This window comes from Carassius auratus, unplaced genomic scaffold (genome assembly GCF_003368295.1).
Source record: "Carassius auratus strain Wakin unplaced genomic scaffold, ASM336829v1 scaf_tig00217432, whole genome shotgun sequence".
Classification (NCBI taxonomy): Eukaryota; Metazoa; Chordata; class Actinopteri; order Cypriniformes; family Cyprinidae; genus Carassius; species Carassius auratus.
The window spans coordinates 237147-264262 of NW_020529067.1; the positions used below are offsets into that span (position 1 = coordinate 237147).

The 27116-nt window shown below is 38.4% G+C and overlaps 2 protein-coding genes and 1 long non-coding RNA gene across 3 annotated transcripts; all 3 read right to left on the bottom strand.

Moving 5' to 3' along the window:
* Window positions 1-11: 11 nt before the first annotated feature.
* Window positions 12-12108, bottom strand: LOC113100981 (uncharacterized). The gene is made up of 4 exons (XM_026265475.1): window positions 11997-12108; window positions 688-1008; window positions 104-415; window positions 12-31 (listed from the first exon to the last, which is right to left on the bottom strand). The coding sequence occupies exons 1-4, from the start codon at window positions 12040-12042 to the stop codon at window positions 12-14; spliced, it is 699 nt and encodes a 232-aa protein (XP_026121260.1). The 5' UTR covers window positions 12043-12108.
* Window positions 12109-16963: 4855 nt separating this feature from the next.
* On the bottom strand, window positions 16964-18883 carry LOC113100967 (uncharacterized). Its single transcript, XR_003289867.1, has 3 exons — window positions 18779-18883; window positions 18633-18682; window positions 16964-17818 (listed from the first exon to the last, which is right to left on the bottom strand). It is a non-coding gene; the product is annotated as an uncharacterized LOC113100967 (long non-coding RNA).
* Window positions 18884-18936: 53 nt separating this feature from the next.
* Window positions 18937-21912, bottom strand: LOC113100982 (uncharacterized). Its single transcript, XM_026265476.1, has 3 exons — window positions 21578-21912; window positions 19459-19773; window positions 18937-18944 (listed from the first exon to the last, which is right to left on the bottom strand). The coding sequence occupies exons 1-3, from the start codon at window positions 21867-21869 to the stop codon at window positions 18937-18939; spliced, it is 615 nt and encodes a 204-aa protein (XP_026121261.1). The 5' UTR covers window positions 21870-21912.
* Between the last annotated feature and the right edge of the window lie 5204 nt (window positions 21913-27116).

Sequence of the window (27116 nt, forward strand, 5' to 3'; positions counted from 1 at the left end):
CAATAAAATGTTCATCCAATCATATTGCTTGCTATACACATTAATAGGAGTCAAATTTCATTATCAAAAAGTCAATAAAAATGATGTGTTCTGAAATTCTCACCAGAGACAGTAACTCTGAAGCTCCTCGTGATGCTGAATCTGCGGCTGTTGATCTGTAGTTTATAAAGTCCAGAGTCTGTGATTCTGGTGTTTGTGATGGTGAGGAATCCAGTTTGATTCACCTCCATTCTACCTCTGAATCTCTCATCCCACTGATCATCTGTACAGATCTTACTCTGATCTCCAGTGATTTCAGTGATGCAAGTGTCATTAAAATACCACGTCATCGAATCGTTTGGGTGATTTATTACACCAGGATCTAAAGTGACAGATTCTCCCTCCTTCACTTCACACAGTTCAGCAGCAGAAACACCTGAAACACAAACCGACAGCTGCTGGAGGAACTTTCTGGGCCGAAAAATAACTGAAATTAATTATACATATTAATTTCCTAAAAACAGTAGAACAAATAAATAGCTAAACATCAAGTTAATTGTGGATATGTCTTCATTCATATAGATAAAGTAATTCTGATCTGTTGAATGATGCAGGTAAAGAGAAAAACAGCTCTGAATGGCACTGGTATAATAAACACAATGATGTGATTTATACATAAACAACCTGCTTTTAAACATAATAACTCACCAATGACAATATTGAAGATTGTTTCACTGTCGCTGCTGTTGCTGATTACCACTAGTTTATAAAGTCCAGAGTCTGTGTTTGTGATGTTTGTGATGGTCAGAGATCCAGTCTGATTGTCCAGCTTCAGTCTGTCTCTGAATCTCTCAGTGCCTACACACTGATCATCTTTACAGATTTTGAAATCTCCATTGATTTGAGCGATGCGATTGGTTTTAAAATACCAATGAATATCTTCTTGTTGGTCTGTTTGAACACCAGTGTGTAGAGTGACTGAATCTCCATCCATTGCTGACACTGAAACTCTGTCTGCACCAGACACACCTAAAAAAGAAATTAACAAATAATTATAAATGTTTTTGTGAAAGTGGGACAAAAAAAAATAAAAATAAAAAATACATAAATACAACAGGAAAGTGCTGTGAAAATGATTTTCTACAACTCCAACAGCATGAAAGCATCATTAGTTTACACATTCACATTTACACATTCACTCATCAGAGAAACGTACATGTTATAATGTAGGTTATTTGGTGCTTATTGCACACCATAATATACATCATACAACACACATCTTGACTCACATCTTGCATATATTTGCATTCATGCAACCAAGAAGTGATCAATGCATAGCCTGCTTTCATACACCTCTGAGAAGACCATAACACATTAAAATTACAATATTCAAATTATATTTAAATCTGAATTCAGACTGCAAAACACTTTTTCATATTTTATATATATATATATATATATATATATATATATTATATATATATATATATATATATATATATATATATATATATAATTGCATGACCTGGGTTGGAGACCAGCTAAAACAAATGCTTGGGTCTTGCTCTTTTGTTCTTGGTCTCAAGACATCTTAGAAACCATCTAAATGGTCTGCATCTGAAACTAATTATTTCAGTCACTCCTTGCTGTGTGATTTATACCATTCCCCTTCTGCCTTGTGTCTGCATTTACAGTTAAACAAGCACTGTCTCACTCATCCTGTAAGTGCATACATTTGATATAATATCAATGTATTGCATGCATTATTTGCATAACTCAATCACAAACAACAATAACCGATATACAAATCAAGACAAAGACACTCAAGTTTGGTTAAACTGATTTGCATTCACAACAACCTGACATTAATTTAGTATTAAAATATTACTCAAGCCTTTCCTCCAATTGGGTGACATATCCTTGTTGTAACACCTTGTCTACACCGGATGCGACTTTTGCCTTGTCACGCCGCCACAGCTAAAGCCTGTTTACTGTATACTGGATGCAACAAAGTAACATTGCAAATCATTTAAAATTTGTGTCAGTATGTTAAAAATAAAATGAGGCAGCAGTTTACTGTCAGGGATTTGTCGTGTCGTACCGCATCCAGTGTAGACCGCACTGATTATAATGGGTTCTACTGTTTTTGTGAAGACACTATTTCAAATTAAGCACAGGTGCTGAAGAGCTCCAAACATTTTTTTTATTTTAATGGAAAGCACATGTACACATAATTAGGAAAATAAAGTAAAATAACAAGCTATTAATGTCTTAATGTGTTTGTATAGTAGAGGTTCATAGCCTAGTCTAATTTGAAAAAAGAAAAAAAGAAAAAGAAAAAGGGTTTGGGAAAGAAAAAGACCACATTTCACTCTGCTGCCACCTACTGATGAACATGAAAAGGAAAAGGAGTTTGAAGTTATTTGGTGCGTTCCAAACGGGATTTAGCGCCCTCTCAAGGGTACTTTGGAGTGAAAACAGTCATGGCCTCCATATTGAAGGGTCGTTCCAAACTGAAGTGCTCAAGACTGGGCACTTCACAGGGACTTCTTCAAAGGGGCGTGCCTGGAACACCTCCCTGGGAAGGCGTCCAGGAGGCATCCGAAAAAGATGCCCGAGACACCTCAGCTGGCTCCGCTCGATGTGGAGGAGTAACGGCTCTACTCTGAGCTCCTCCCGAGTGACCAAGCTTCTCACCCTATCTCTAAGGGAGCGCCAAGCCACCCTACGGAGAAAGCTCATTTCGGTTGCCGGTATCTTGTCCTTTCGGTCATGACCCACAGCTAATGACCATAGGTGATAGTAGGAACGTAGATTGACCGGTAAATCGAGAGCTTTGCCTTACAGCTCAACTCCTTCTTCACCACGACAGACCGGTACAGCGACCGCATTACTGTAGAAGCTGCACCAATCCGTCTGTCAATCTCTCGTTCCAACCTTCCCTCACTCGTGATCAAGACCCCAAGATACCTGAACTCCTCAACTTGAGGCAGGAACTCTCCACCAACCTGAAGTGGGCAATCCACCCTTTTCCGACTGAGAACCATGGCCTCGGACTTGGAGGTGCGGATTCTCATCCCAGCCGTTTCACACTTGGCTTCAAACCATCCCTGTGCATGCTGAAGGCCCTGGTATGAGGAGGCCAACACAACAACATCAACTGCAAAAAGCAGTGACAAAATCGTATGGTCCCCAAACCAGGCACTCTCCGGCCCTTGGCTGCGCCTAGGAATTCTGTCCATAAAAATTATTAACAGAACCGGTGACAAAGGGCAGCCCTGCCGGAGTCCAACATGCACCGGGGACAGGTCTGACTTACTGCCGGCAATAAGAAACAAGCTCTTGCTCCGGTCGTACAGTGTCTGAACAGCCCTAAGCAGGGGGCCACCGACCCCATACTCCCAGAGCACCCTCCACAGGATGCCATGAGGAACACGGTCGAATGCCTTCTCCAAATCCACAAAAACACATGTGGACTGGTTGGGCAAACTGCCATGAACCCTCCAGCACCCTGGAAAGGTTATAGAGCTGGTCCAGTGTTCCACGACCGGGACGAAAACCACACTGTTCTTCCTGAATCCAAGGTTCCACTATCGGTCAAATTCTCCTCTCCAGTACCCTGGCATAGACTTTCCCGGGGAGGCTGAGAAGTGTGATTCCCCCTATAGTTGGAACACACTCTCCGGTCCCCCTTCTTGAAAAGAGGGACCACCACTCCGGTCTGCCAGGCCAGAGGTACTGTCCCCAACCGCCATGCGATGTTGCAGAGGCGTATCAGCCAAGACAGCCCCACAACATCAAGAGACTTGAGGTACTCAGGGTGGATCTCATCCACCCCTGGTGCCTTGCCACCGAGGAGCTTTTTAACTACCTCAGTGACTTCAGCCCGGGTGATGGACAAGTCCTCCTGCAAGTCCCCAGCCACTGCTTCCTCAATGATAGACAAGTCGGTGGGATTGAGGAGATCCTCGAAGTATTCCTTCCACCGCCCGACAATATCCCCAGTTGAGGTCAACATGTGTCCATCTCCACTATAAACAGTGTAGGTAGGGCACTGCTTCCCCCTCCTGAGGCATCGAATGGTTTGCCAGAATCTCTTAGAGGCCAAACGATAGTCTTTCTCCATGGCCTCAACGAACTCCTCCCATGCCCGATTTTTTGCCTCCAAGACTACCCGGGCTTCAGTCTGCTTGGCCTGCCGGTAACTGTCAGCTACCTCCGGAGTCCCACATGCCATTCAGACTCGATAGGACTCCTTCTTCAGCTTGAGGGCATCCCTTACTTCCGGTGTCCACCACTGGGTTTGGGGATTGCTGCCTTGACAGGCACCGGAGACCTTACGGCCACAGCTCCGAGCAGCCACAGCGACAATGGAGGTGGAGAACATTGTCCACTCGGACTCAATATCTCCAGACTCCCTCGGGAACCGGTCGAAGCTCTGCCGGAGGTGGGAGTTGAAGATCTCTCTGACAGGGGGCTCGGCAAAACGTTCCCAACAGACCCTCACAGTATGTTTGGGTCTGCTGAGTCTGTCCAGCTTCCTCCCCCACCATTGGATCCAACTCACCACCAGGTGGTGATCAGTTGACAGCTCCGCCCCTCTCTTCAACCGAGTGTCCAAAACATATGGCCGAAGGTCTGATGACACAACCACAAAGTTGATCATCGACCTCCGGCCTAGGGTGTCCTGGTGCCACATGCACTGATGGACACCCTTATGCTTGAACATGGTGTTTGTTATGGACAAGCCGTGGTTAGCACAGAAATCCAATAACAGAACACCACTCGGGTTCAGATCAGGGGGGCCGTTCCTCCCAATCACACCCCTCCAGCTGTCACTGTCACTGCCCACGTGGGCGTTGAAGTCCCCCAGTAGAATGACGGAGTACAAATAAAAATACAAATTGAAAAGAATACAAAATGTGCAACGAAGGTGCCTCCTTGTTCATCTTGTTGAGATGACACAGAAGTGCATTTGAAAAAAAGTTTTTGTGAACCCTACACTCTTCATCTCCGGTGGGTAAACCCTTTAAAGGGATTAAGGTAAAGGAGATTAACCCTTTCCAAATGGAATGCAGAGATATTCTCACACAGCCGGACCTTCTTGGAACCTTGGTTGCTTTGAATGGTGGGCCCAAGAGGCCATTTGACAGACAGGTAAAGCAACCAATGATGTTTCATTTTGTGCCATGTCATGTTTAAGCGTGTGGAATGTCCCCAAATAACATACCATGTGTGAAAGTCTTGGACATATTTGAAATATTCAGTGACGCAAATTTTTAATATTTTACATCTTTTGAAAATCCAGCATTTAGTTAATCCTGATAAGCACTCACTGTCACAGTTGCAAACGTGACAGCCATTACAGGGTTTGGCATCACGCCATCTTTGTTTCCAGCCAGAACATTAAAGAATGCAGTACTCTGGAAAAAAGCTTTATATCTGGACCATCTCCAGGAAATCCTGTACAATTCAACCAACCTGTTGATGTGATGCCCCTTTATTTATATATTTTTTCAATCTGTACTTACAAAAGGTGTAAATAATGTTTAAAGTTCAATTAAAAACCAAAAAAAAGTGCCACATGATTCAGAAGTTTAGTCAGTGGTCAATGGGCGTCGTGTCAGAGGCTGAGACTAGTTATATAACAAATAGTTTTTTTCACACTGTTATGGGCATTTTTCATAATGGTTTAACATCTATATTTTTAATTTACATCTATAGCTTCATGTGATACTTTGCTTGGTAGTAAAATGTTAGAGTCCATTTTCATACCTTTTTATACATAAATGTCCTGAGGATAGAAAAGGCACCCATTGGATTTCCTTTATTTTAAATGTACTCTTTTATTATTATTGTTATTTAAAATTGGAACAAAAATGTGTGGAAAAAAGTTGTCTTGATCTTTGTTCATTAAAGTAAAATAAATTAAAATTAGTTTAATATAACATTACATATTACTATTTACTGCTTGGTTCTTTGTCTTTGTCTGGATCTGGGTCTTCAATAAACTCTGCATTGAGCAGGGAACTCCAAACTACTCGTGTAGCTGACACTGATAGGTCATTTATGGGTTGTGTATGAGGTATTTGTAATATCAGGGTTTTGCTCCTTTTTGTATTTTTAAGACTTTACAATTTAAATATTATTGTGTATGTGTGTCAATTGCATGAATTCTGATGTGCTTATTTTGTGGTACTGCTAAGTTTTATTAAATTGAAGGTCATGTGACCTTCCTGATTAGATTTAACCTGGAAGTGCTGCAAATTGAATGATGAGATTTGAACTTAGATACACCTGTTAGAGCTCTTCACCATTCTACTGCTGGTAACCAGGCCAACACGGTAAAAATGTTCATTTATGTATATTTCTTTATTTGCATTGATGTCCTTCTTATTGTTATGTGTGTGTAAAACTATATTTTTTGTGTTTCTGTTTGTATGTAGTTTTTCACGGTGTTCCATATCTATAAATAAAACAAATGGACATCAGTATTTTGGAAACATGGACTGTTTAATGACCAGCGAGTAGTTACAGTGAAAACGTGGCCTAATTCCATTCCACCAAAGTTTACTTCGGCTTCAGCGTGCGGCTTCTCGCGTCTGGGTCTTTCGGAGTGGTTGGCTGCTTCCTGCGGTGATGGAGGCGGCTGTCTTCGGCGCGCGATTCTAGTGCGGTATTCCTGGATCCTTGAGTGTTGCAAACTGGGTTCATCGTGCAGCTGGTGCCTCATTTCGTAGGACTGATTGTTGCAAGTTTCAGCGTGCAACTATGCGTCTTTCCGCGGTGGTTTGTTGCGGGTTTTACGTACAGTTGTGATACATCCCGATGGAGGACTTTCTCACGCAGCCTGATTCATCCGTGCATCAGCAGGTCAGACTATAAAATATTAAATGTTATCTTTGGTAAATGGATGGTTTTAGAAGTTAAAATAAAATTGTTACAAGACAAAGCTGCCTATAATTAGAGAACAATGTAAGAAAGAAATGTCCTAGTGACAATTGGTTCTTAATTTGCTTAATTGAAATAGTGTTTAAAGTAAACATTTAAGTGGCATTACTCTATTTAAGAGTTTCACTGTTATTGACTGTTATTTTATTATGTGTTGTATTGTTGTTTAAAGTGTTACATTTTTAAGAGCGAAAATGTCAGTTCAGGGTGATTTAGCAGAGCAAAATGAATCTCCATTACAAGTTAATGAGTGTGTTGTGAGAAATCGACATGAATCATGTACCACATGTACTGAAAAATCTGAGGCAAGACTTAAAGAGCTTAATTCTACTTTATTAAAGACCAATGAAATTAGGAAATCTTCCCGTGATAAACATTTAACACCAAAGATGCAGGAGTTAAAAGCACAAGAACTGGTCCAAAGGGAAAGCAAGTTCATATCTGCATATAATAGTTGGAAGATCCATGTCAGAGAGGTTCGTTTAAAGTTAAAACAGGAGTGTTCTGAAAGTGATTTGTGTGACATGATGGATGGGGTTGAGAAGAAAGAATCTGAATTGAAAGGCCTATATGATAGCATGCGACTCCAAGCAGTACCAAGTCAAGAAATTAGAAGAAAAATAGATGCATGTTCAGCTGTGACTGCAGACTTGATTAAAATAATGAATGTACGTTTAGTGGAGGATGGCATGGAGTTCGATGCTGAAGCTGAGAAGGCAAGATTGCGTGTGTTGTTGGACTGTGAGTATGCTAGGTCCATATACGGATCCACAGTTTCTAGAGCCACAGTTTTTAGTAATCACTCTAAACCCTCTTCAGAGTCTGCAAGCATTTCCGCTAGAAGAGCAGAGACTGCCGCGTTGTTAGCTGCAAAGAAAGCAGAAATGGAAATGGAGGCTGACATTGATGCACAAAGGCAGCGATTGAAGAAACTTGAAAATCGTAGAGACATTGAGGTTATGGAAGCAAGGCTTCGAGTGTATACTGAGGAGGAGTTAAGAGTAAGAAGTCAGCAGTGTGGTTCAGCATGTAGTGATGTGAGCAACCCCAGTCCCCTAGTTCCTAATACATCAAGTTTGAGTCCGCAAGTCACAAAAGGTGAGGTATCCGTAGTACAGGCATTGCAAGAGTCAATGGCCCTATCTCGACTTCCCGTTCCAGAACCTTTTGTATTTTTTGGTGACCCACTTAAGTTTATAGAGTGGAGCACAACCTTTAAGGCTCTTATAGAGAGACGGTGTCTGAATTCAGCAGACAGGCTGTTCTATTTGCAAAAGTATATTGATGGTGAAGCAAGATCAGTTTTGAAAGGTAGTTTTTATAGGAAAGATGAACAAGCCTATCAGCAAGCCTGGGAGAAGTTAAATGCTAGATATGGTCACTCCTTTGTGGCGCAACGTGCCTTTAGAGAGAAACTAAATAGGTGGCCTAAGATTGGTGCATCAGAGTACGTTAAGCTAAGAGAGTTCAGTGACTTCTTGCAATCATGTAGTGATGCTATGCCGCACATCAAGGGTCTTCAGGTGTTGAATGATTGCGAAGAGAATCAGAAGATACTAGTCAAGCTTCCCAACTGGGTGACGAGTAGGTGGAACCGTTATGTCACAAAACAGCTAGATCAAGATAAAGATTATCCAAGCTTTAGTGAGTTTGCTTCATTTGTCTCAAAGGAAGCACGCATAGCGTGCAATCCTGTGTCATCGTTGTATGCATTGAAGATCTGTGAAGAAAAGCCCTTCAAGGAGATCAAGCGTTTAAGAGTAAATACGTTGGCAACCACGGTGAATGATTTAGATGCAGCATGTGCTATGGGTAATACCAGCAATATTATTGACCGCAAGACTAAAGAGTCTTGTAATTTGAAGAGCACACTGGTGCATGGCACAACTTTAGTTAAATGTTTGTTCTGTGGAGAGAGTCATTCAGTTCATGACTGTCAAAAATTAATGGAAGAGCCTGTGGAGGAAAGGAGACTGTTTGTTAGGGGGAATAAGTTGTGCTTTGCATGCTTAAGAAGGGGACATGGCTCCAAAGATTGTAGAAATCGGTCCATATGTGCGGTATGTAAGAAGCGCCACCCAACTCTTTTGCATGAAGATCGTCAGCCAGTAAATGAGTTACATTCACAGATGGTTTTGCAGGCTGAAGAGAGTACATCCTCTCTATCATGCTGTGTGAATGGAGGAGAAGGTAGTACAACATCAATGATTGTTCCAGTATGGCTGTCTTCTGGCTCAGAGTCTGAAATCCTTGTTTATGCCTTATTAGACACTCAAAGTAGTCACACATTTATTGATCAGGAAGTGTGTGAAAGTTTGCGGGCATCAATGGAACCAGTAAAACTAAAGCTTTCCACGATGATGGTAAAAGACTCCATTGTAGAAAGTCAGAGAGTCTGTGGACTTCGAGTGAGAGGGTTTTCTTTAGATAGCTCTATCTACCTGCCTCCCGTTTATACAAGGGATTTCATTCCTTTTGAGCGCACCCATATTCCCACCTGTGAGACTGCTAAAAGGTGGAGACATCTAGAAGTCATTGCTGATGAAATGCCTGCACTAATGGATTGTGGAGTAGGTCTTTTGATTGGCTATGATTGCTCCAGAGCATTGGCACCTCGACAGGTCATCAATGGAGGTGATGAAGAGCCTTATGCCATTAAGACCGACCTGGGCTGGAGCATCATAGGAGGTACTCCAAATGGTGTGAACTTCAAGGATGTGACTAGTATATGTCACCGCATATCAGTCAGGGAGCTTCCCCTTGTGACACCTGCTGCTGTTAGAGCCCTTGAGCTGGATTTGGTAGATAGTCGGTTAGGAGAAAAGAGCATATCTCAGGACGATGTTCAGTTTCTGCAGGTTCTAAAGGAAGGCGTTTATCATAATGAATGTGGCCATCTTGAGATGCCCCTTCCCTTTAAAACTAGTCCCCAACTTCCAAATAATAAGAAGCTTGCATTAGTACGACTGAAGCATCTTAAAAGGAAATTGGACAAGGATCCTCAATTCAAATGTGATTACAGGATGTTTTTGGAAGGTGTCTTAAGAGATGGGGATGCAGAAATAGCTGATGAGAAACTAGATATGGGAAATTTGTGTTATATTCTACACCAAGGTGTTTATCACCCAAAGAAGCCAAATAAGATCAGGGTAGTCTTCGATCGTACGGACACCTTTAAAGGTACCGCTTTGAATGACTATCTATTGACTGGGCCCGATCTTACCAATGGGTTGACTGGAGTGCCTTGTCGTTTCCGCAAACATCAAATTGCTGTCATGTGTGACATTGAGAAAATGTTTAATAGATTTCATGTCATTAGGGAAGATCAGGATTACCTGCGTTTTCTGTGGTGGTTAAATGGTGATCTAAACACAGAGCCCAGAGAATATCGAATGAAAGTACATCTCTTTGGAGCATCATCCTCCCCAGGTTGCGCCAATTATGGCCTGAAGTATCTCGCCAGCATTGAGAGGGAGTATCCTTTAGCTGCTAGTTTCATCATAAATAATTTCTATATAGATGATAGTCTCATAAGTCTGGAATCCGTTGAGCTGGCAATTAGGCTGGTGGAAGAAGCTCAGGCTCGGTGTGCTAAAGGAAAACTACACCTTCACAAATTTGTTTCCAACAATAGAAAAGTGCTTGCGTCCATCAGTGAGAGTGACCGTGCTGTTGAGGTGAAAAATGTGGAAAATGTGGATTTCCACAATGATTATCTTCCAGTTAAGAATGTTCTGGGAGTAAGGTGGGACGTGGAGAATGACGCCTTTACCTTTAATTCTGTGCTTGATGAGAAACCTGCCACACAATGTGGTATTCTTTCCATTGTGGCTTCAATTTATGATACATTGGGGTTCTTGGCTCCATTCATCATATCCGGTAAGAAGGTGCTGCAAGAGATGTGTCATAAGGGCATCAGTTGGGATGAACCACTACACATTGAATTGAGATCAAGGTGGGAGAGCTGGTTGAAGGATTTGTCTAATCTAGAAAAGGTACAGATACCAATAGGTTTAACATCTTCAAACTTCGGGAAGATTTTGAGAACTGAGTTGCAACACCTTTTTGACGCAAGTAGTAAAGGTTATGGTCAGTACTCCCATTACAGGCTGGTACATTGTGCCTTAGTCACGGGGAAAGCGAGAGTTGTCCCCACACAAGTTGTCTCCATACCAAGATTAGAGTTAACAGCAGCAGTGATTTAACTAAAAGTTAAATTGCCTTATCACTTTATTCAAATTCAGGTGTATTGATATCATGTAGGTCTTGGCATTTTGGTCACATGTTGATTTGTACTGCATTTAATATTAAAACAATGTGATATTGTGAACAATTTGTTCATTTTAACTGAAGAATGTGTAATAATGAATTGTGGGGATAGAATCATGTTAGTTGTTTTCATGTATTGTGTTGATGCCTGGAAATTTCCATTGATTATTCAAATTGTTGCATTTTGTTTTTTTTTGAATAGATCAAGGGTAATTTGGTGGGAGTGTAGCTGACACTGATAGGTCATTTATGGGTTGTGTATGAGGTATTTGTAATATCAGGGTTTTGCTCCTTTTTGTATTTTTAAGACTTTACAATTTAAATATTATTGTGTATGTGTGTCAATTGCATGAATTCTGATGTGCTTATTTTGTGGTACTGCTAAGTTTTATTAAATTGAAGGTCATGTGACCTTCCTGATTAGATTTAACCTGGAAGTGCTGCAAATTGAATGATGAGATTTGAACTTAGATACACCTGTTAGAGCTCTTCACCATTCTACTGCTGGTAACCAGGCCAACACGGTAAAAATGTTCATTTATGTATATTTCTTTATTTGCATTGATGTCCTTCTTATTGTTATGTGTGTGTAAAACTATATTTTTTGTGTTTCTGTTTGTATGTAGTTTTCACGGTGTTCCATATCTATAAATAAAACAAATGGACATCAGTATTTTGGAAACATGGACTGTTTAATGACCAGCGAGTAGTTACAACTCGTATATAATATAATATAATATAATATAATATAATAATTATCGTTGATCTGAGGATAAATAAACAAATAAAGTTCCTACCGTGCCATACAAATGCTGAAACTGCAAACAGACCAAAGGGGAACATCTTTGTCTGCGTCTTTCCTCTCGAACGTGCTTCGGTTCTTTGAATGAATGGAGCAGCATTGCTGCACTCCAGTGACGTATCTGGAGGTGTGTGTCGTTGTCAGAGACCACGTGATGCTTCACATGTGAAATAAGCGCATTCCAGATTGACCGCTACGAGATCAAAGGCGGATATCGCGCGATCATTTCCTTTGTTGCTACGTTTTGATTCTAATTAAAAAGCTGCTAAATTTATACAAGACCCGAAGTAAATAAATCTCACTATAACTTGTTTGGGAACATTCGCGCATAATTTAGGCTACACATAGAAAAATGATATCAGAGTTAAATAAATATATAAATGAATACAAAAGGAAGAATGTAAAGATAAAGAAATAACACATGGGATTAACTGCTGTAGATGATCTTTTCTCCCTGTTATGACATTATGTCTTGTAAGGGGCAAAATATTTGCCCACCGGCAACTACATAAAAATAAATAAATAAATAAAAAATCTTGACAAAATAAATGCAGAACATGTTCACATAGGGCACTATTAACATGACTATATGCATTACACCAGAAAAATTTGGGCACAAATGGGTTAACGCTACTAGAGGGTGTTTCTAATTCAGGGACCATGGGAGGGATGGCAAATTTGACATTGTTTTCACTTCTGACTGCCATTATCAGTCCTTCCCAATTTTTTTCCTTTTATTGAAAGTAATGATAACACTATCGAGGAGTTTTCTTTTGCTTTTTGAGCAAATGGCAATGCAAAAATATTTGTGGTACTCTCCCATTCACTGTTCTTCAGGTTAACCCAACTTTGATGACTTCAGCTGCTGAGAAATCCAGAAATGTGAAAAAAGGAACATATTTAACTAACCTAGTTCATGACTGTTAGAACATACTAAACTCTCCATATGTTTCAATGAGTCTTTCTGTATGTGCTCCCTCCCTTTTTTTAGACTGTATCATAGTACTGAGACTGCTCTCCTTAGAGTTACAGATGACCTGCTCTTATCATCTGATAGTGGCTGTATGTCTCTATTAGTGCTATTGGATCTTAGTGCTGCGTTTGACACAATTGACCACAACATTCTTTTGCATAGACTAGAACACTTTTTTGGTATTAATGGAAGTGCATTAGCATGGTTTAAATCGTACTTATATGACTGCCATCAATTCATAGCAGTGAATGAAAAGGTATCATATCTATCACAAAGTGAAGTATGGAGTACCTCAAGGCTCAGTACTAGGGCTGTTACTCTTCACGCTTTACTTGTTACCCTTGGCAGATATCATCAGGAAACACAGTGTTAGCTTTCACTGTTATGCTGATGATACTCAGCTCTTCGCGGCCTGGCGAAACATACCAATTTGAAAAACTAATGGAATGCATAGTCGATATAAAAAATTGGATGATGAGTAATTTCTTAATGCTAAATTCTGAAAAAACAGTGGTGTTAATTATAGGACCTAAAAACTCTGAATGTAATAACCTACAACACTGTCTGAGACTTGATGGCTGCTCTGTCAATTCTTTGTCATGAGTTAGGAACCTAGGTGTGCTATTTGATAGTAATCTTTCCTTAGAAAGCCACATTTCAAGCATTTGTAAAACTGCATTTTTCCATCTCAAAAATATATCTAATTTACGGCCTATGCTCTCAATGTCAAATGCAGAAATGTTAATCCATGCATTTATGACCTCAAGATTAGATTATTGTAATGTTTTATTGGGTGGTTGTTTTGCACACTTAGTAAACAATCTACAGCTAGTCCAAAATGCAGCAGCAAGAGTTCTTACTAGAACCAGGAAGTATGACCATATTAGTCCGGTCCTGTCAACACTGCACTGGCTCCCTATTAAACATAGTATAGATTTTAAAATCTTGCTTATTTCTTATAAAGGCCTCAGAGGTTTAGCACCTCAGTTTGTTCTAAGTAATATAAAATCAAACAGGACAAGAACAGTGCAAGTCTACAGAACAAAGTTTCCTTTTTTCTTCCTTTTTAGGTACAAATTGTTTAAAATACACAATGCACTTACATTGTTTAAAATAAACCATCTTTTCTGAACACAAAAGAAATCGACATCTTTTTCAGTAACACTGAACCACTGTAGAAACTATACTGTTAACACGTTAATCTCACTTTAAAACTCTAGTTAATCCAATAACCATCTCATTTTTAAACAGTGAAGATTTGAACAGCTGTGCTTAGTTGATCTGAATTTAATAAAAATCTAAATTTCACTGTAAATTTGTGTATCTAAAATGTTTGACAGCTGCGAAGCATGAGGCCCCAAGGGGAGGTTTTTTTTTTTTTTTTTGGAGGCCTGGATAACGGAGATTCCAGGTTGAGACCAGGTTGCGAGATTCAGTACATACAGCAGGTCAAACCAAAGAGGACACAGCAATCCCTGGGAACAGATCCTGTTTGAGTACCTAAATATAACCACGTTTAATATTTAATTTACTGCATATCAGTTCATTTCACCATTACAAGAAACCAAATGACTTGCATTATAAAATATATAATCAGTTTTTCCATCTGAGTTTTCAGTCTTTCTCTTCGGCACGAAACAGTGCCAGCAGCTTGGGAGTGTGAAGATCCATTGAGGATAAATTTAGGTTCCAGCTGCACAGTGTTCATTCTTTGACATTCAGCATTCACCTCAAAATATGCAATGAGAGAAAAATTCATTTCATACAATGTTTTGAGAAGGGGATTTCAGATACTTTATGTTCCTTCTGGTCTCTAAACATGATTTGTAACTCACTTGAGAAGGTTTAAAGGTTGCTGGCCATCATTTCTTTATGTCTTGCACACTTGGACAATGGTTAATAATTTCATGTAGTTGACTTTAGCTCTTCTGGGCTGTTTAACAATTTCTGCAGACTTCCTGTCGTCTGGGTGTTTGTGGTTTAGAGCAATATGTTTCATTCAACGGTTATATTGAAGTGTGGTCTGTCAAGCATAGAGGCCGGAAACATTCCCACAATCATTTAGACATTAGAGTGAGCCAGCTTTCCAGTATGTCTGCCATGACATTTGTAATAGTTGGCACTGTCCCATCTTCTCTGTGAATTTCACAGGGCTCTTCCTGTCTAGAGTGGAATGATGACATCTTTTGGTCATGGTTGGATGACTGAGATTACAGAGGAGTCATGTAGTAGATGTTGAGGAGGAATAATCAAGGGATTGTTCTGCGATATTGCAGCCTGTAAAACTAAAAACTCAAATCTGAATCAGTATACTGAAGACTGATATCATCTGTAATATTTAACGTCTGCTTGACAGCTGTGTATAACTCCTCCTAGGACTCTGGAAGTGTTAGCTTCTCCATCCTGAGGACCGCTGAATCCATGTTTGGTTACCTAAAAAAAAAAAAAGTCACTTTCACTCATAGAAAACTGTGTTGGTGATTGATATGGCAGACTGTGTTACATTGAACATTCAAATGTCATAAGACAGAAAGTTTTCACATAATAAGTCGTCTTAAGCAAATGCAGCTGTCTTAGCAATAAAGCTACTTATTACTATAGTAAACTACGACAAATGTGTCTTTTCAGTGTAACCTTGCCTTTCCCTACACAATAAAGGATGCCAATGGATAATGATCTTGAAGGCTATGGTGATGAACAAGAGTCAATTCCTCACTGCTTTCTATCAGTTTAACGTTCCCACTTTCTAGTCTAGGGGAAGGAAAGAAGAGTAACTAAAAGTTGAAGGGAGAGAGTGAGAGAACTCATGTCTGCTGGCCCCAGGACAAGCACAAATTACCACACCAGTTTTAAACGTAAAAAGCACTTTCATAACCTAAAGAGGACTTTTTTAGGATCATCCCTAATGCTCTGTAAAGGTTCAGGACTTTTGTCACCTTCAGAGAACTTTTAGGGGAACGTTGCACAAGGTTGCGAGAGCGTCCTCTCCTTTTTTTTTTGCATGCTTTATGTGACATTTCAGTTTCATTTGTTTCATATTATGCTTTGTGTAATCGTATCAGTCTTTTCATAGACTCTTGTTAATGGTTTATATATTTTAGATAAATTGTATCTAGATGTCTAATTGGAGTAGATTAAGGCCTAGTTTTACAGACAGGGTTTAGACTAAACCAGGATTAGGCCATAGTTCAATTAGGACATTTAAGTCATTTTTATTAACATGCTTTAGAAAACATTGGTGTGCATCTTTAGAACAAACAAAGACACTGATATATTTGAAGATCATTCAGTGCAAGTTTCTTTTAGTTGAAAGTTTAAGACTTGTCCGTGAAACCGGGGATTATACAGGATATTATAGAGCAATCTATGATGTTTGATGAACTTTAGCAGTGAGAAATGGCAGATACATTTGACGTTGTTTGGTGAGATGCTGTTTTGAGCTTGATGAGGATTGTGTAAGATATGTGAACCAAAAAGAGAAATGATAATGAAGGGTATGTCAAACACCCATATCCGATCAGATAGGCAGTATAACTTAAAATATATAATTTGACAATTTATAAAAATCTATTCAACATTTATTAGTAAAATTATTTAATATTATTGTCATTTTTGCAATATTTGAATGCAGGGATCATTAACTGACATCAGACTCCCATGATCAAGTGAAAGTGTTGTTTAACTATTGAAACTAACTTCAAATCTCAGAGGAACTTCAAGTAAATACTGTATGTTTAGTGTGTAGTTCAGTGTAGACATTGAATGTGTTTACTGAAAGAAATGAACAAATAAAACTATTGATATATTTAAAAATAAAAAGTACTTTACTAACATTTAAATGAAAACAACTGATAAATCAAACCTAAATATTATTATCTAATTATATAATAATATACTTAAGATACTAAAATAACACTGACACATGCTTACCAAGCCATCTTACACTGAAAATACATTTGATTAAAAAAAAATTATAACAAAAATGAAAGTTTACTTAAAACATCATTTGTTAAATTTATTTAAATTCTGTTATTAAAAGCAACGTATACAAACATGCAGACATGAAAAAAGTGCAAAAGTGACAATCAGATTCATAAAATATGGAAGTATTTTCCCCATTCAGTTTCATCTTAAAAATTTCTAATAATTTCTTTTGAACTAAATTCTCCAGTTCTGAGCTGAATTACGATCATACAAAGTTTGTTTTGAGGCAAAACAATGCTTGCAAATTTTCACACTTTTCACATTATAATGTGCAAATACAGTACATTGATGATGTGCATGACAAGTCAAGTACAATAAGAGTAGTGCAGATCTTCTTCACATGGAACCTGTCCATTAATAGATTTCATAAATTAAATAATGACTGTCCTGAGAACTCATGTAATTTTGTTTTAAAGGTTTGATACACTTTAGATCTGTGTAAACTCAAGCTTACTGATGGATTGAGTGTGAAATTCCTGCTTATTGTCACAAAGCATTTGTTCTATGAATTCTTCGAGATAACTGAATAGTAAAAGTAGGTTATTGTTGAACTGAATAAATGTATAGAGAAAGTTTAACAATGAATGAGCGCCACCTAGCGGTTCCCTCAGAAGCCTTCATCTGATCTGATGAGAGCATCTCTATCTTCAGGAAACAGATGACAACACATCTCTTCCACAAGCTCTTCACTAATCCAGAACCAGAAACCAAGGCACTTGTTATAATACGCATGCTAAATGATAAATGTGAATATTATTCCAGGTTAAAGCTGAACAACACAAGCTGAAGTGTGCTGCTGATTTGCGGCGATGGAAATCCTTTTGCAGATACATGATCCTGTCGGGTCTGGTGATGCTTTCCTGTTTGTAATGAAACAATGAGAGAGAGAGAGGGAGGGAGGGAGTGTGTGTGTGTGTGTGAGAGAGAGAGAGAGACAGGGAGGGAGGGAGGGAGGGGGGGAGAGAGAGAGGGGGAGAGAGAGAGAGAGAGAGAGGGAGGGAGGGAGAGAGAGAGAGGGAGAGAGAGAGAGAGAGGGAGGGAGGGAGAGAGAGAGAGGGAGAGAGAGAGAGAGAGAGAGAAAGAGGGAGAGGGAAAGAGCTTTCAGTAACTCAAGAAGATCTGTTAAGTCTGAAATGTTTACTTTGCATCTAGATGATTTTGATATAAACTTCATTTATTCAGTGTAAAGACTAGCGGATTAATAAAAATGTATGTGCACCATACATGCTGTTATATTTTCTGATATAATGGAGATTTATTATTAAATGACATAAATGAAGCCACATCACACACACACACTCACACACACATGTTTGTTTTTGTGTAAAGTGTGTTCATCCCATAGGCGTAATGGTTTTTATTCTGTACAAACTGTATATTCTATGGCCCTACACCAACCCTACACCTAACCCTAACCCTCACAGGAAACTTTGTGCATTTTTACTTTCTCAAATAAACTCATTATGTATGATTTATAAGCATTTTTGAACATGGGTTATGTCCTCATAAGTCACCCTCTCCTTGTAATACCTGTGTCATACCCATGTCATTATACAGAATTGTGTCCTGATATGTCACAAAAACAAGAGCACACACACAACACACACACACACACACAGTGAAATCAGGCACAGCTGAGAATCTCATAATACTAATAAACTGCATTAATTTTACCTCATCCTTGGACTTTTGACAGATGCCGAGCTTAGTTTTCACCTGGTCTCCTTTTAAAAATAATCACACACAAACAATTAAACCCTAACTTTGCATAATAAAGACAATATTTTCCTCTCACTATAATAACTGTTAGTAATACTCACCCTTTGTTAATTTCCTGGATCAAATCAGAGAGACTGACAGAGCCACGGAAAACAGTGACACGTATTCCTGAATACAGACCTGAATTTAGTGCACAAGCATCTTTATAGTCTGCACCCCCTAGAGGACAAGAAAAGGATTAACAAATTGAGGGAGGATACTATGAGTCTGTGGAAGTTGTAGGACAATAAAATGCTCATCCAATCATATCACTTGGTCCGAGTGTTACTATAGGCTCTCCTACACATGATTCGTCATCACTGCGTTACTTTACTCTATTGCAGAGCGAGTAAGAAAGGAAGGCATTATTATTGTTATATTATGAACTTTATACTGTAATGTTTTCACTGCATTCAACATTTGTTTGCTCTGTGTGTGTGTGTTCATGTGTTGTGGAGAAAGCATGGTTTTGGAGAGGGATTTGCAGTGAGGGTGGGATCTTATGCTTTCAAAGCCTGCTTGCTAATACACTCTTTAAAATAAAGGTGTTTAAAAACGTTCTTAACAGAGATGCCGTAGAAGAACCATTTTTGGTTCAGCAAGACGAAAATTGCACTTTGAAGCAGAGTGTAGTCTCTCTGAATTCACTTACTCTACCTTAAAGAAGCTCCATTCGCATTTGTCCATCTTCTTGAAAGATAATAACTGTAAGTTTTAAAATGATGTGTTCTGAAATTCTCACCAGAGACAGTAACTCTGAAGCTCCTAGTGATGCTGAATCTGATGTTGATGATTGTTAGTTCATAAAGTCCAGAGTCTGATGTCCTCATGTCTGTGATGGTCAGAGATCCAGTCTGATGATCCAGCTTCAGTCTGTCTCTGAATCTCTCATCACACTGATCATCTCTACAGATCTTACTCTGATCTCCAGTGATTTCAGCGATGAGAATGTCATTAAAATACCACGTCATCACATTATTTGGGTGTTTAGTTTCACCAGGATCTAAAGTGACAGATTCTCCTTCCTTCACTTCATCTCGTTCAGCAGCAGAAACACCTGAAACACAAACCACAAGCTGCTGGAGGAACTTTCTGGGCTACTTTTCTAAAGCTAAAGTTGTATATTATATTTCTTCATTACACACAGACTTTTAAATTTTAAATGTTTATTTCTTTTAATTTTGATGATTATATCTGACAACTAAGGAAAATCCCTAATTCATTATCTCATAAAATTTGAATATTACTTAAGACCAATACAAAGAAAAGATTTTTAGAAATCTTGGCCCACTGAATAGTATAAACATGAAAAGTATGCTCTTCTGCATTCTTGGGTCTGCAATATTGCATCTTCCTCTTCACAATAGTAATAGATTTTCTATGGGGTTAAGATCAGGCGAATTTGCTGGCCAATTAAGAACAGGGATACCATGTTCCTTAAACCAGGTATTGGAAGCTTTTGCCCTGTGTGCAGGTGCCAGGTCCTGTTGGAAAATGAAATCTGCATCTCAATAAAGTTGGTCAGCAGCAGGAAGCATGAAGTGATGTAAAACTTCCTGGTATACGGCTGTGTTTACCTTGGACCTCAGAAAACACAGTGGACCAACGCCAGCAGATGACATGACACCACAAACCATCACTGACTGTGGAAACTTTACACTGGATCTCAAGCAACGTGGATTGTGTGCCTCTCCTCTCTTCCTCCAGACTCTGGGACCCTGATTTCCAAAGGAAATGCGAAATTTACTTTAATCAGAGAACATAACTTTGGACCACACCGCAGCAGTCCAGTCCTTTTTGAAGCGATACGCTTCTGACGCTGTCTGTTGTTCAAGAGTGGCTTGACACAAGGTGTGCGAAGCTGAAACCCATGTCTTGCATACGTCTGTTTGTAGTGGTTCTTGAAGCACTGACTCCAGCTGCAGTCCACTCTTTGTGAATCTCCCCCACATTTTTGAATGGGTTTTGTTTTACAATCCTCTCCAGGGTGCGCTTATCCCTATTGTAAAAAAATGCCCCCCAGAAAGTCCCTGCTGGCGAGGTGGTACTTTTTTAAAGTTCCGAAACTTTCGGGGGCGGGACTTTGGCGCTAAACATGCTGATTGGTTGAGTTCACGCAGCATTGGTTGAGTTCAACCACCATTTATTCGGATCAACATTTTCAAAATATTACTGTTATTGTGTCATGAAATTTAATTTTAAAAGTATTTCAGGCGAGAATGTAGTTGTTTGAAACTCAAATCTGTTGTTTATTTATAAAGACAGCGTCTATTTAAAAATGTGTTTCGCCGATCTCGTAGACGGAGAGCTCCACTCGATCAGCGGGAGCTCAGTCCTCATGTATCCACAGAGAGCAGCCTCTCCTGGGATAGACCTTCTGATATGTGCCGCTGGCTCTGATGTGTCTTTAGTGGTTAAACATAAAATATAATTCGGCTGCGGGGACTGAGAGACCATTTAAATGCTTTGCAGGTTTTCGGAGTTAATTAGCTGATTAAATAATAATCATTATGGCACCAGGTCTCTTCAATATTGAACCTTTTCACAATGTTCTAATTTTCTGAGTTACTGAATTTGGGATTTTCCTTAGCTGTCAGTTATAATCATCAAAATTAAAAGAAATAAACATTTGAAATATATCAGTCTGTGTGTAACGAATGAATATAATATACAATTTTCACTTTTTGAATGGAATTAGTGAAATAAATCAACTTTTTGATGATATTGTAATTATATGGCCATCACCTGTATTTGTTCAGTGTTGCAGGTCAAGAGGAAAACAGCTCTGAATGTCACTGGTATAATAAACACAATGATGTGATTTATACATAAACAACCTGCTTTTAAACATAATAACTTACCAATGACAATACTGAAGATTGTTTCACTGTCGCTGCTACTGCGTAGTATCAGTAGTTTATAAAGTCCAGAGTCTGTGTTTGTGATGTTTGTGATGGTCAGAGATCCAGTCTGATTGTCCAGCTTCAGTCTGTCTCTGAATCTCTCATCACTATCTTTACACTGAACATCTGTACAGATATAACTGAGATCTCCACTGATTTGAGCGATGCGAGTGCCATTAAAATACCAGCAAATCTTTTCTTGTTGGTTTATTTTAACATCAGTGTATAGAGTGATTGAATCTCCCTCCATCGCTGACACTGAAACTCTGTCTGCACCAGACACAACTGGAAAAGAAATGAACAGATAATTGTCAATGTTTTTGGGAAAGTGGGACAAAAATATACATGAATACAACCGGAAAATGCTGCGAAAATGATTTTCTACAGCTCTAACAGCATGAAAGCATCATCAGTTTAAATATTCACTCATCCGAGAAACATACATGTTATAATGTAGGTTATTTGGTGCTTATTGTACACCATAATATACATCATACAACACACATCTTGACTCACATCTTGCATATATTTGCATTCATACACAACCAAGAAGTGATCAATGCTTAGCGTGCTTTCATGTTGAAATGAACAAATTAAAACTGTCTACTGTACACTGAATGTGACAAAGCGATGTTGCAAATCATTTGAAATTCATCATAAATAAAACTTGGCAGCAGTTTACCGTCTGGGATTTGTCTGTCATGTCACGCCATGTTAGTGTAGACATCACTCAAGAGGATTATCTTCGCTGTCAGATTTTTCTTAGACTCGTCATCCTTGATGATTTACAGCAAGCTATGTGTGACTCAGTTTTTTCCCTCTTTGCTCTTTCTTGCCAGCAAAAAATGTGGTGCTTAAAAGACATTTAATAGCCGTCCAGACACAGCCCTGACGTTGAGGCTAAAACAAGGCTGAACCCAGCCCAAGAATAGACTAGTCATCTAATAGACAGAAAATAAAGGCTAAAGGATCATTTTTACTTAAATATAACATGTTCTAACAAAAAAAAAAGAAAAGTAAAATAAAGCTTTTATTAAGAAAATTTTTTTTTTTTAACCCTTGTGGATGGTTCAAATTCACTACCCTTTTGTTATGTTTGTGATGAAAACATCCACTCAATTAAACTGCTGTAAAAATGTGTCAGATTCATATTTTTTTCTCAATTTTTTTTGGAATAAATCTGTTAATCAACTTCAGTTCTGATCAAAACTACTAAATGTTTTTAAAAAATTCAAAGATTTTAACTCTTTAATTGCCAAGTTCATAAATGATGTCACTGATTTGGGGGAAAAACACAAAAATGACTTACTTTCAATATAAAAGTAATTGTGCCTGGATTTTTTTTTTTTTTACTTTTTATAACAGTCTTGGGCATGTCAAAGATTAGTAGCAACATTGGCTTTGATGCATTTTTAGTTTTTGTGCAGCATTAGATTTAAATTTGTCTCCCTAATTTGTTGTTGGTGGCTGTTTTTTGCCCCATTGACTTCCATTATAACGACATTTTTTGTTTGCAAGGCCATGATACCATGGTATACAATGGTAGCTCGTACCAAGGGGCGTGGTGAGCTGGAAACTGCTTACTTCACCTGCCACCGCTTATGTCACTTGTCACCGCAACATCCAATAGGAAAACTCAACTGCAGTAGCCACCATTCAACCTGAAGAGGGCAGCATTCAGACGTTTTTACACCATATACTGTAGAATTAAAACACTTTATATTCAAATGTCAAAAAAGTTACTCAAATCAATGAACAGCACTAATAAAGCCCCATTCTTATAGATCATTAACTAAAAAAATTGGTTTAGGGTTTAGTTACTCTTTAAATATGTTTTCCACTTCACACCGTTCAATTTTAACGGTCCAGTCAGAGACAGAGCACGGAAAAGGCGTCAGCCTGCCTGATTATGAAGGGTAAGTAACTGTTAATATAATTGTATGATGTATATAACTGTTAGAACATTAAGTAATGTGTCTCATACGTTAATTATAATTTTTTTATACGTTAAAAAAAGTTTAGTCCATTTTTTCCCCCCAGAGAATCAGATCGATTGGCTCCCAAACTCTGGAATAGCCTTCCTGATAATGTTCGGGGTTCAGGCACACTCTCTCTGTTTAAATCTAGACTAAAACACATCTCTTTCACCAAGCATACAAATAATATATCTCTTAAATTGTGATTGTAGTTGCATCTGATCAAATGTGCATTTTTATTCATTAGCTTGGGTTAAACTAATTTTAGTTTGTTGGATCAGCAGCTATGCTAATGATGTCTCTATTTTATTTCTATGTTTCGCCACGGGATTCACATCCCGTGGTAACTAGGATTTACACAAGCTCCAGTCTGGATCCAGAACACCTGAGAAGAGATGATGCTGACCCTCAGAGGACCTCACATGATGCTAACCCTGAATCAACAAACTGAACTAACAATTATTGCTACATGTGTGACTGCATCATATAATAACTATTAATTAATAATATTGATAGTTCATCGTCTAGCTGACTACGTCTTGTATTATTATTATTATTTTATTTTTTCAAAAATCCTGTCAAACGTGCACAAACTACTAGCTACTACTAAATATTGTAGAAACATAATTTCTGTAAAGTTGCTTTGTAACGATTTGTATTGTAAAAAGCGCTATACAAATAAACTTGAATTGAATTGAAATTGAATTCTAAATGTGCTATGATTGTGATATTCCTGTTTGTTCGCCAGCATCTGAAATCATTAGAATTAAGATAGAAAAGCCGCACGGACCATTTAACGGATCGGACCAGTGAAATAAGCTGCTCGAGCGAGCCGAGCTAACACACATCATGCAACAGACAACAGACTACGTGAGAATCGTTTCAATGAACCTGCAGTTTTCTGTTATAAAAGTTCAAAACCAGTGGTGGACGAAGTACACAAATCAAGTACTTGAGTAAAAGTACAGATACAAATAATAAAATATTACTCCAGTAAAAGTAAAAGTACTCCTTTTTCAATTTTACTCAAGTGAAAGTACAAAAGTACTCAATTTTGTATGTACTTAAGTAAAAAAGTACTGAAAGATAGATGTTTGCAATTTTATATAGGCTAATTTAATTTTATATTAGCACTTTTTTTTTTATAATCCTACTGCTCAAAATACCTGGGATTTTTTTCCAAAATAACCACTATATGGAGTCAAGATATATTTTTGTTGTTGATATTGACTACGCTTATGAGAGTAATGTTCACTGTGAAGCTTACACTGTGATGTACCTGAGAGAAAACAGAGATGATAATCTGATCTTCACCAGTAAGAAAAAGTATTTTAAAGTTTGTGGTTTTACAGAACACCACAGTTATATATGACAAGATAATAAGGCTTGAAGTTAGGAAGAACATCTTAAGGAAATATAATAATATTTTCTTAATGATTTTTTTCCTTCTCAAACCTTGTCTGCGGTGTAAAACACCCCTGGCCAAACGGGGTGCATCTCTTCCCTCTTTGATAATTACTGTAGTTACCATGTTCTGAACATCACATCCTTTCTTTTCTCCCCAGATGTAATCTATATATCTATATATCTATATCTATCTATATATATATAGGTGGTTGAATAAAAATATTTGGACATTATTTATAAAAATTACCTCAAGTTAGCACCAGCAAGCCTGCTAGACATTTAGCATCAGCTACAATATTTACTTATTTTCAGTACCGTTCTGAATAAACATTCATGTCTGTCTAACGTTACTCGTCTAAAAAAAAAAAAAAAAACCTCAAGTCCAAATATTCATTTATCACCAATTAACTGTTTGACAAACACTTCCTGCTTCGAGATCTGAATTTAAAAAAAATCTCAAACATGCTCCGAAGTGCCGATCTGAATCAACCGAGTCGCGAACAGGCTCCGAAGTGCCGACCGGTATCAACCGAGTCGCGAACATGCTCCGAAGTGCCGATCTGAATCAACCGAGTCGCGAACAGGCTCCGAAGTCCTGATCTGAATCAACCGAGTCGCGAACATGCTCCGAAGTGCCGATCTGAATCAACCGAGTCGCGAACATGCTCCGAAGTGCCGATCTGAATCAACGGAGTCGCGAAAATGCTCCGAAGTCCAGAAGTCCCGATCTGAATCAACCGAGTCGCGAACAGGCTGTGAAGTCCCGATCTGAATCAACCGAGTCGACTCTATGAAAGACTCAGATCACGTATCTAAAATAAATCGCTATAGTAAAAGAGAGAGGAGTGAAGTTTCCTACGCTCTGCTGTGTTTGGTCCTCAAGCATGTCTGACGCTCCGCAGTGCGTCTCCGCCCCTCACACGCGCGTTTACAGCGCTAAATTAATCATCTTTGCTAATTATTATACATTTACTTCATTGTCAGCTTCAGGTACTTCATTTATTAATTGTTCAATGAACTGTTTGAAACAAAAAAAGGTTGTATTTCAGTAATAATTCTAAATTATCAAAATAAAATATATAAAATAAATAATAAAAATATGATTTTCAGTTACAATAGTTAATCCTAAATTCCGACATTAATAACTTACTTTTAGCAACATCAGACGCACGCGCTCACAAGATCTCACGGTTCTTACTTCTGGAGACTCACACTAAACGGTTCATTTGAAGCAGTGAGTGGTCGACTCCAGAACAGCTGCAATCGGATCATTCTAATTCGTAAACGAATCGTTTGGTGCGATTCGCGATCCGATTTAAAGGTTTATTTTGAAAAGACTCAGTTCGTTCATGATGAATCAGACACCGCTTCTGCGTGTCGGAGCACATGATATATTATAGGGAGTAACGATATGTTTTATGAAATGTAGTGAAGTTAAAAGTACGATCTTATGCTTTGGAATGTAGTGAAGTAAAAGTAAAAGTTACTCAAAATAAAACTACTTCAGTAAAGTACAGATACTTGAAAAATGTACTTAAGTACAGTAACGAAGTAAAGCTACTCCGTTACTGTCCACCACTGATTCAAAACCCAGACGAAAGAAAAAGCGTGCAGTCGTGAGGCAATTTGCTCTTTCAGCAAAAATTCATACCAGTGCCCCAAATTTATATAACGTTAAAGTTACTCCTACAAACCTACAAAAGAGTGGAGCGTAAAACAGAAGCCATGTTCATCTTAGTGCACCAGCACTAATTAATTGTACAGTAAAAGTGTTTTAATGGTTTATTTATATTGAATTCTGCATCTATTAGAATACCCTATAATTACAGCAATTTCTATTATGAATCTAGATTGATTGACGTTTTTTAAATGTGTTGTACTAAATGTGTTTATACTTATGTTTTAGACAATGGACTTTTTCATGAAGGAATAATTGCAACAATAGAATTTCTGCCTGTTAATTGAAACATTTCAAGGTAAGTAACCTATTTTAAATTAATGATACATACGTTTTCAATTTTACTTTAGACCTATGACTTCCAAAAATTATGAAAAAAGACAAAATGAGGTGAAATAAGATGTATTGTTGCATTCCCAGCCAACAAAGCTTCCTT

What these genes read in the sequence shown, in the direction of transcription:
- LOC113100982 (XM_026265476.1), bottom strand. Translation starts at nt 21,869, where the DNA reads ATGGAGGGAGATTCAATCACTCTATACACTGATGTTAAAATAAACCAA. An exon ending in AATCTTCAGTATTGTCATTG is followed by an intron (nt 19,774 to 21,577) that starts GTAAGTTATTAT and finishes TTTGTGTTTCAG; the next exon opens with GTGTTTCTGCTGCTGAACGA.
- LOC113100981 (XM_026265475.1), bottom strand. Translation starts at nt 12,042, where the DNA reads ATGTTCCCCTTTGGTCTGTTTGCAGTTTCAGCATTTGTATGGCACG. An exon ending in TTCAGCATTTGTATGGCACG is followed by an intron (nt 1,009 to 11,996) that starts GTAGGAACTTTA and finishes TTTCTTTTTTAG; the next exon opens with GTGTGTCTGGTGCAGACAGA. An exon ending in AATCTTCAATATTGTCATTG is followed by an intron (nt 416 to 687) that starts GTGAGTTATTAT and finishes TTTGTGTTTCAG; the next exon opens with GTGTTTCTGCTGCTGAACTG.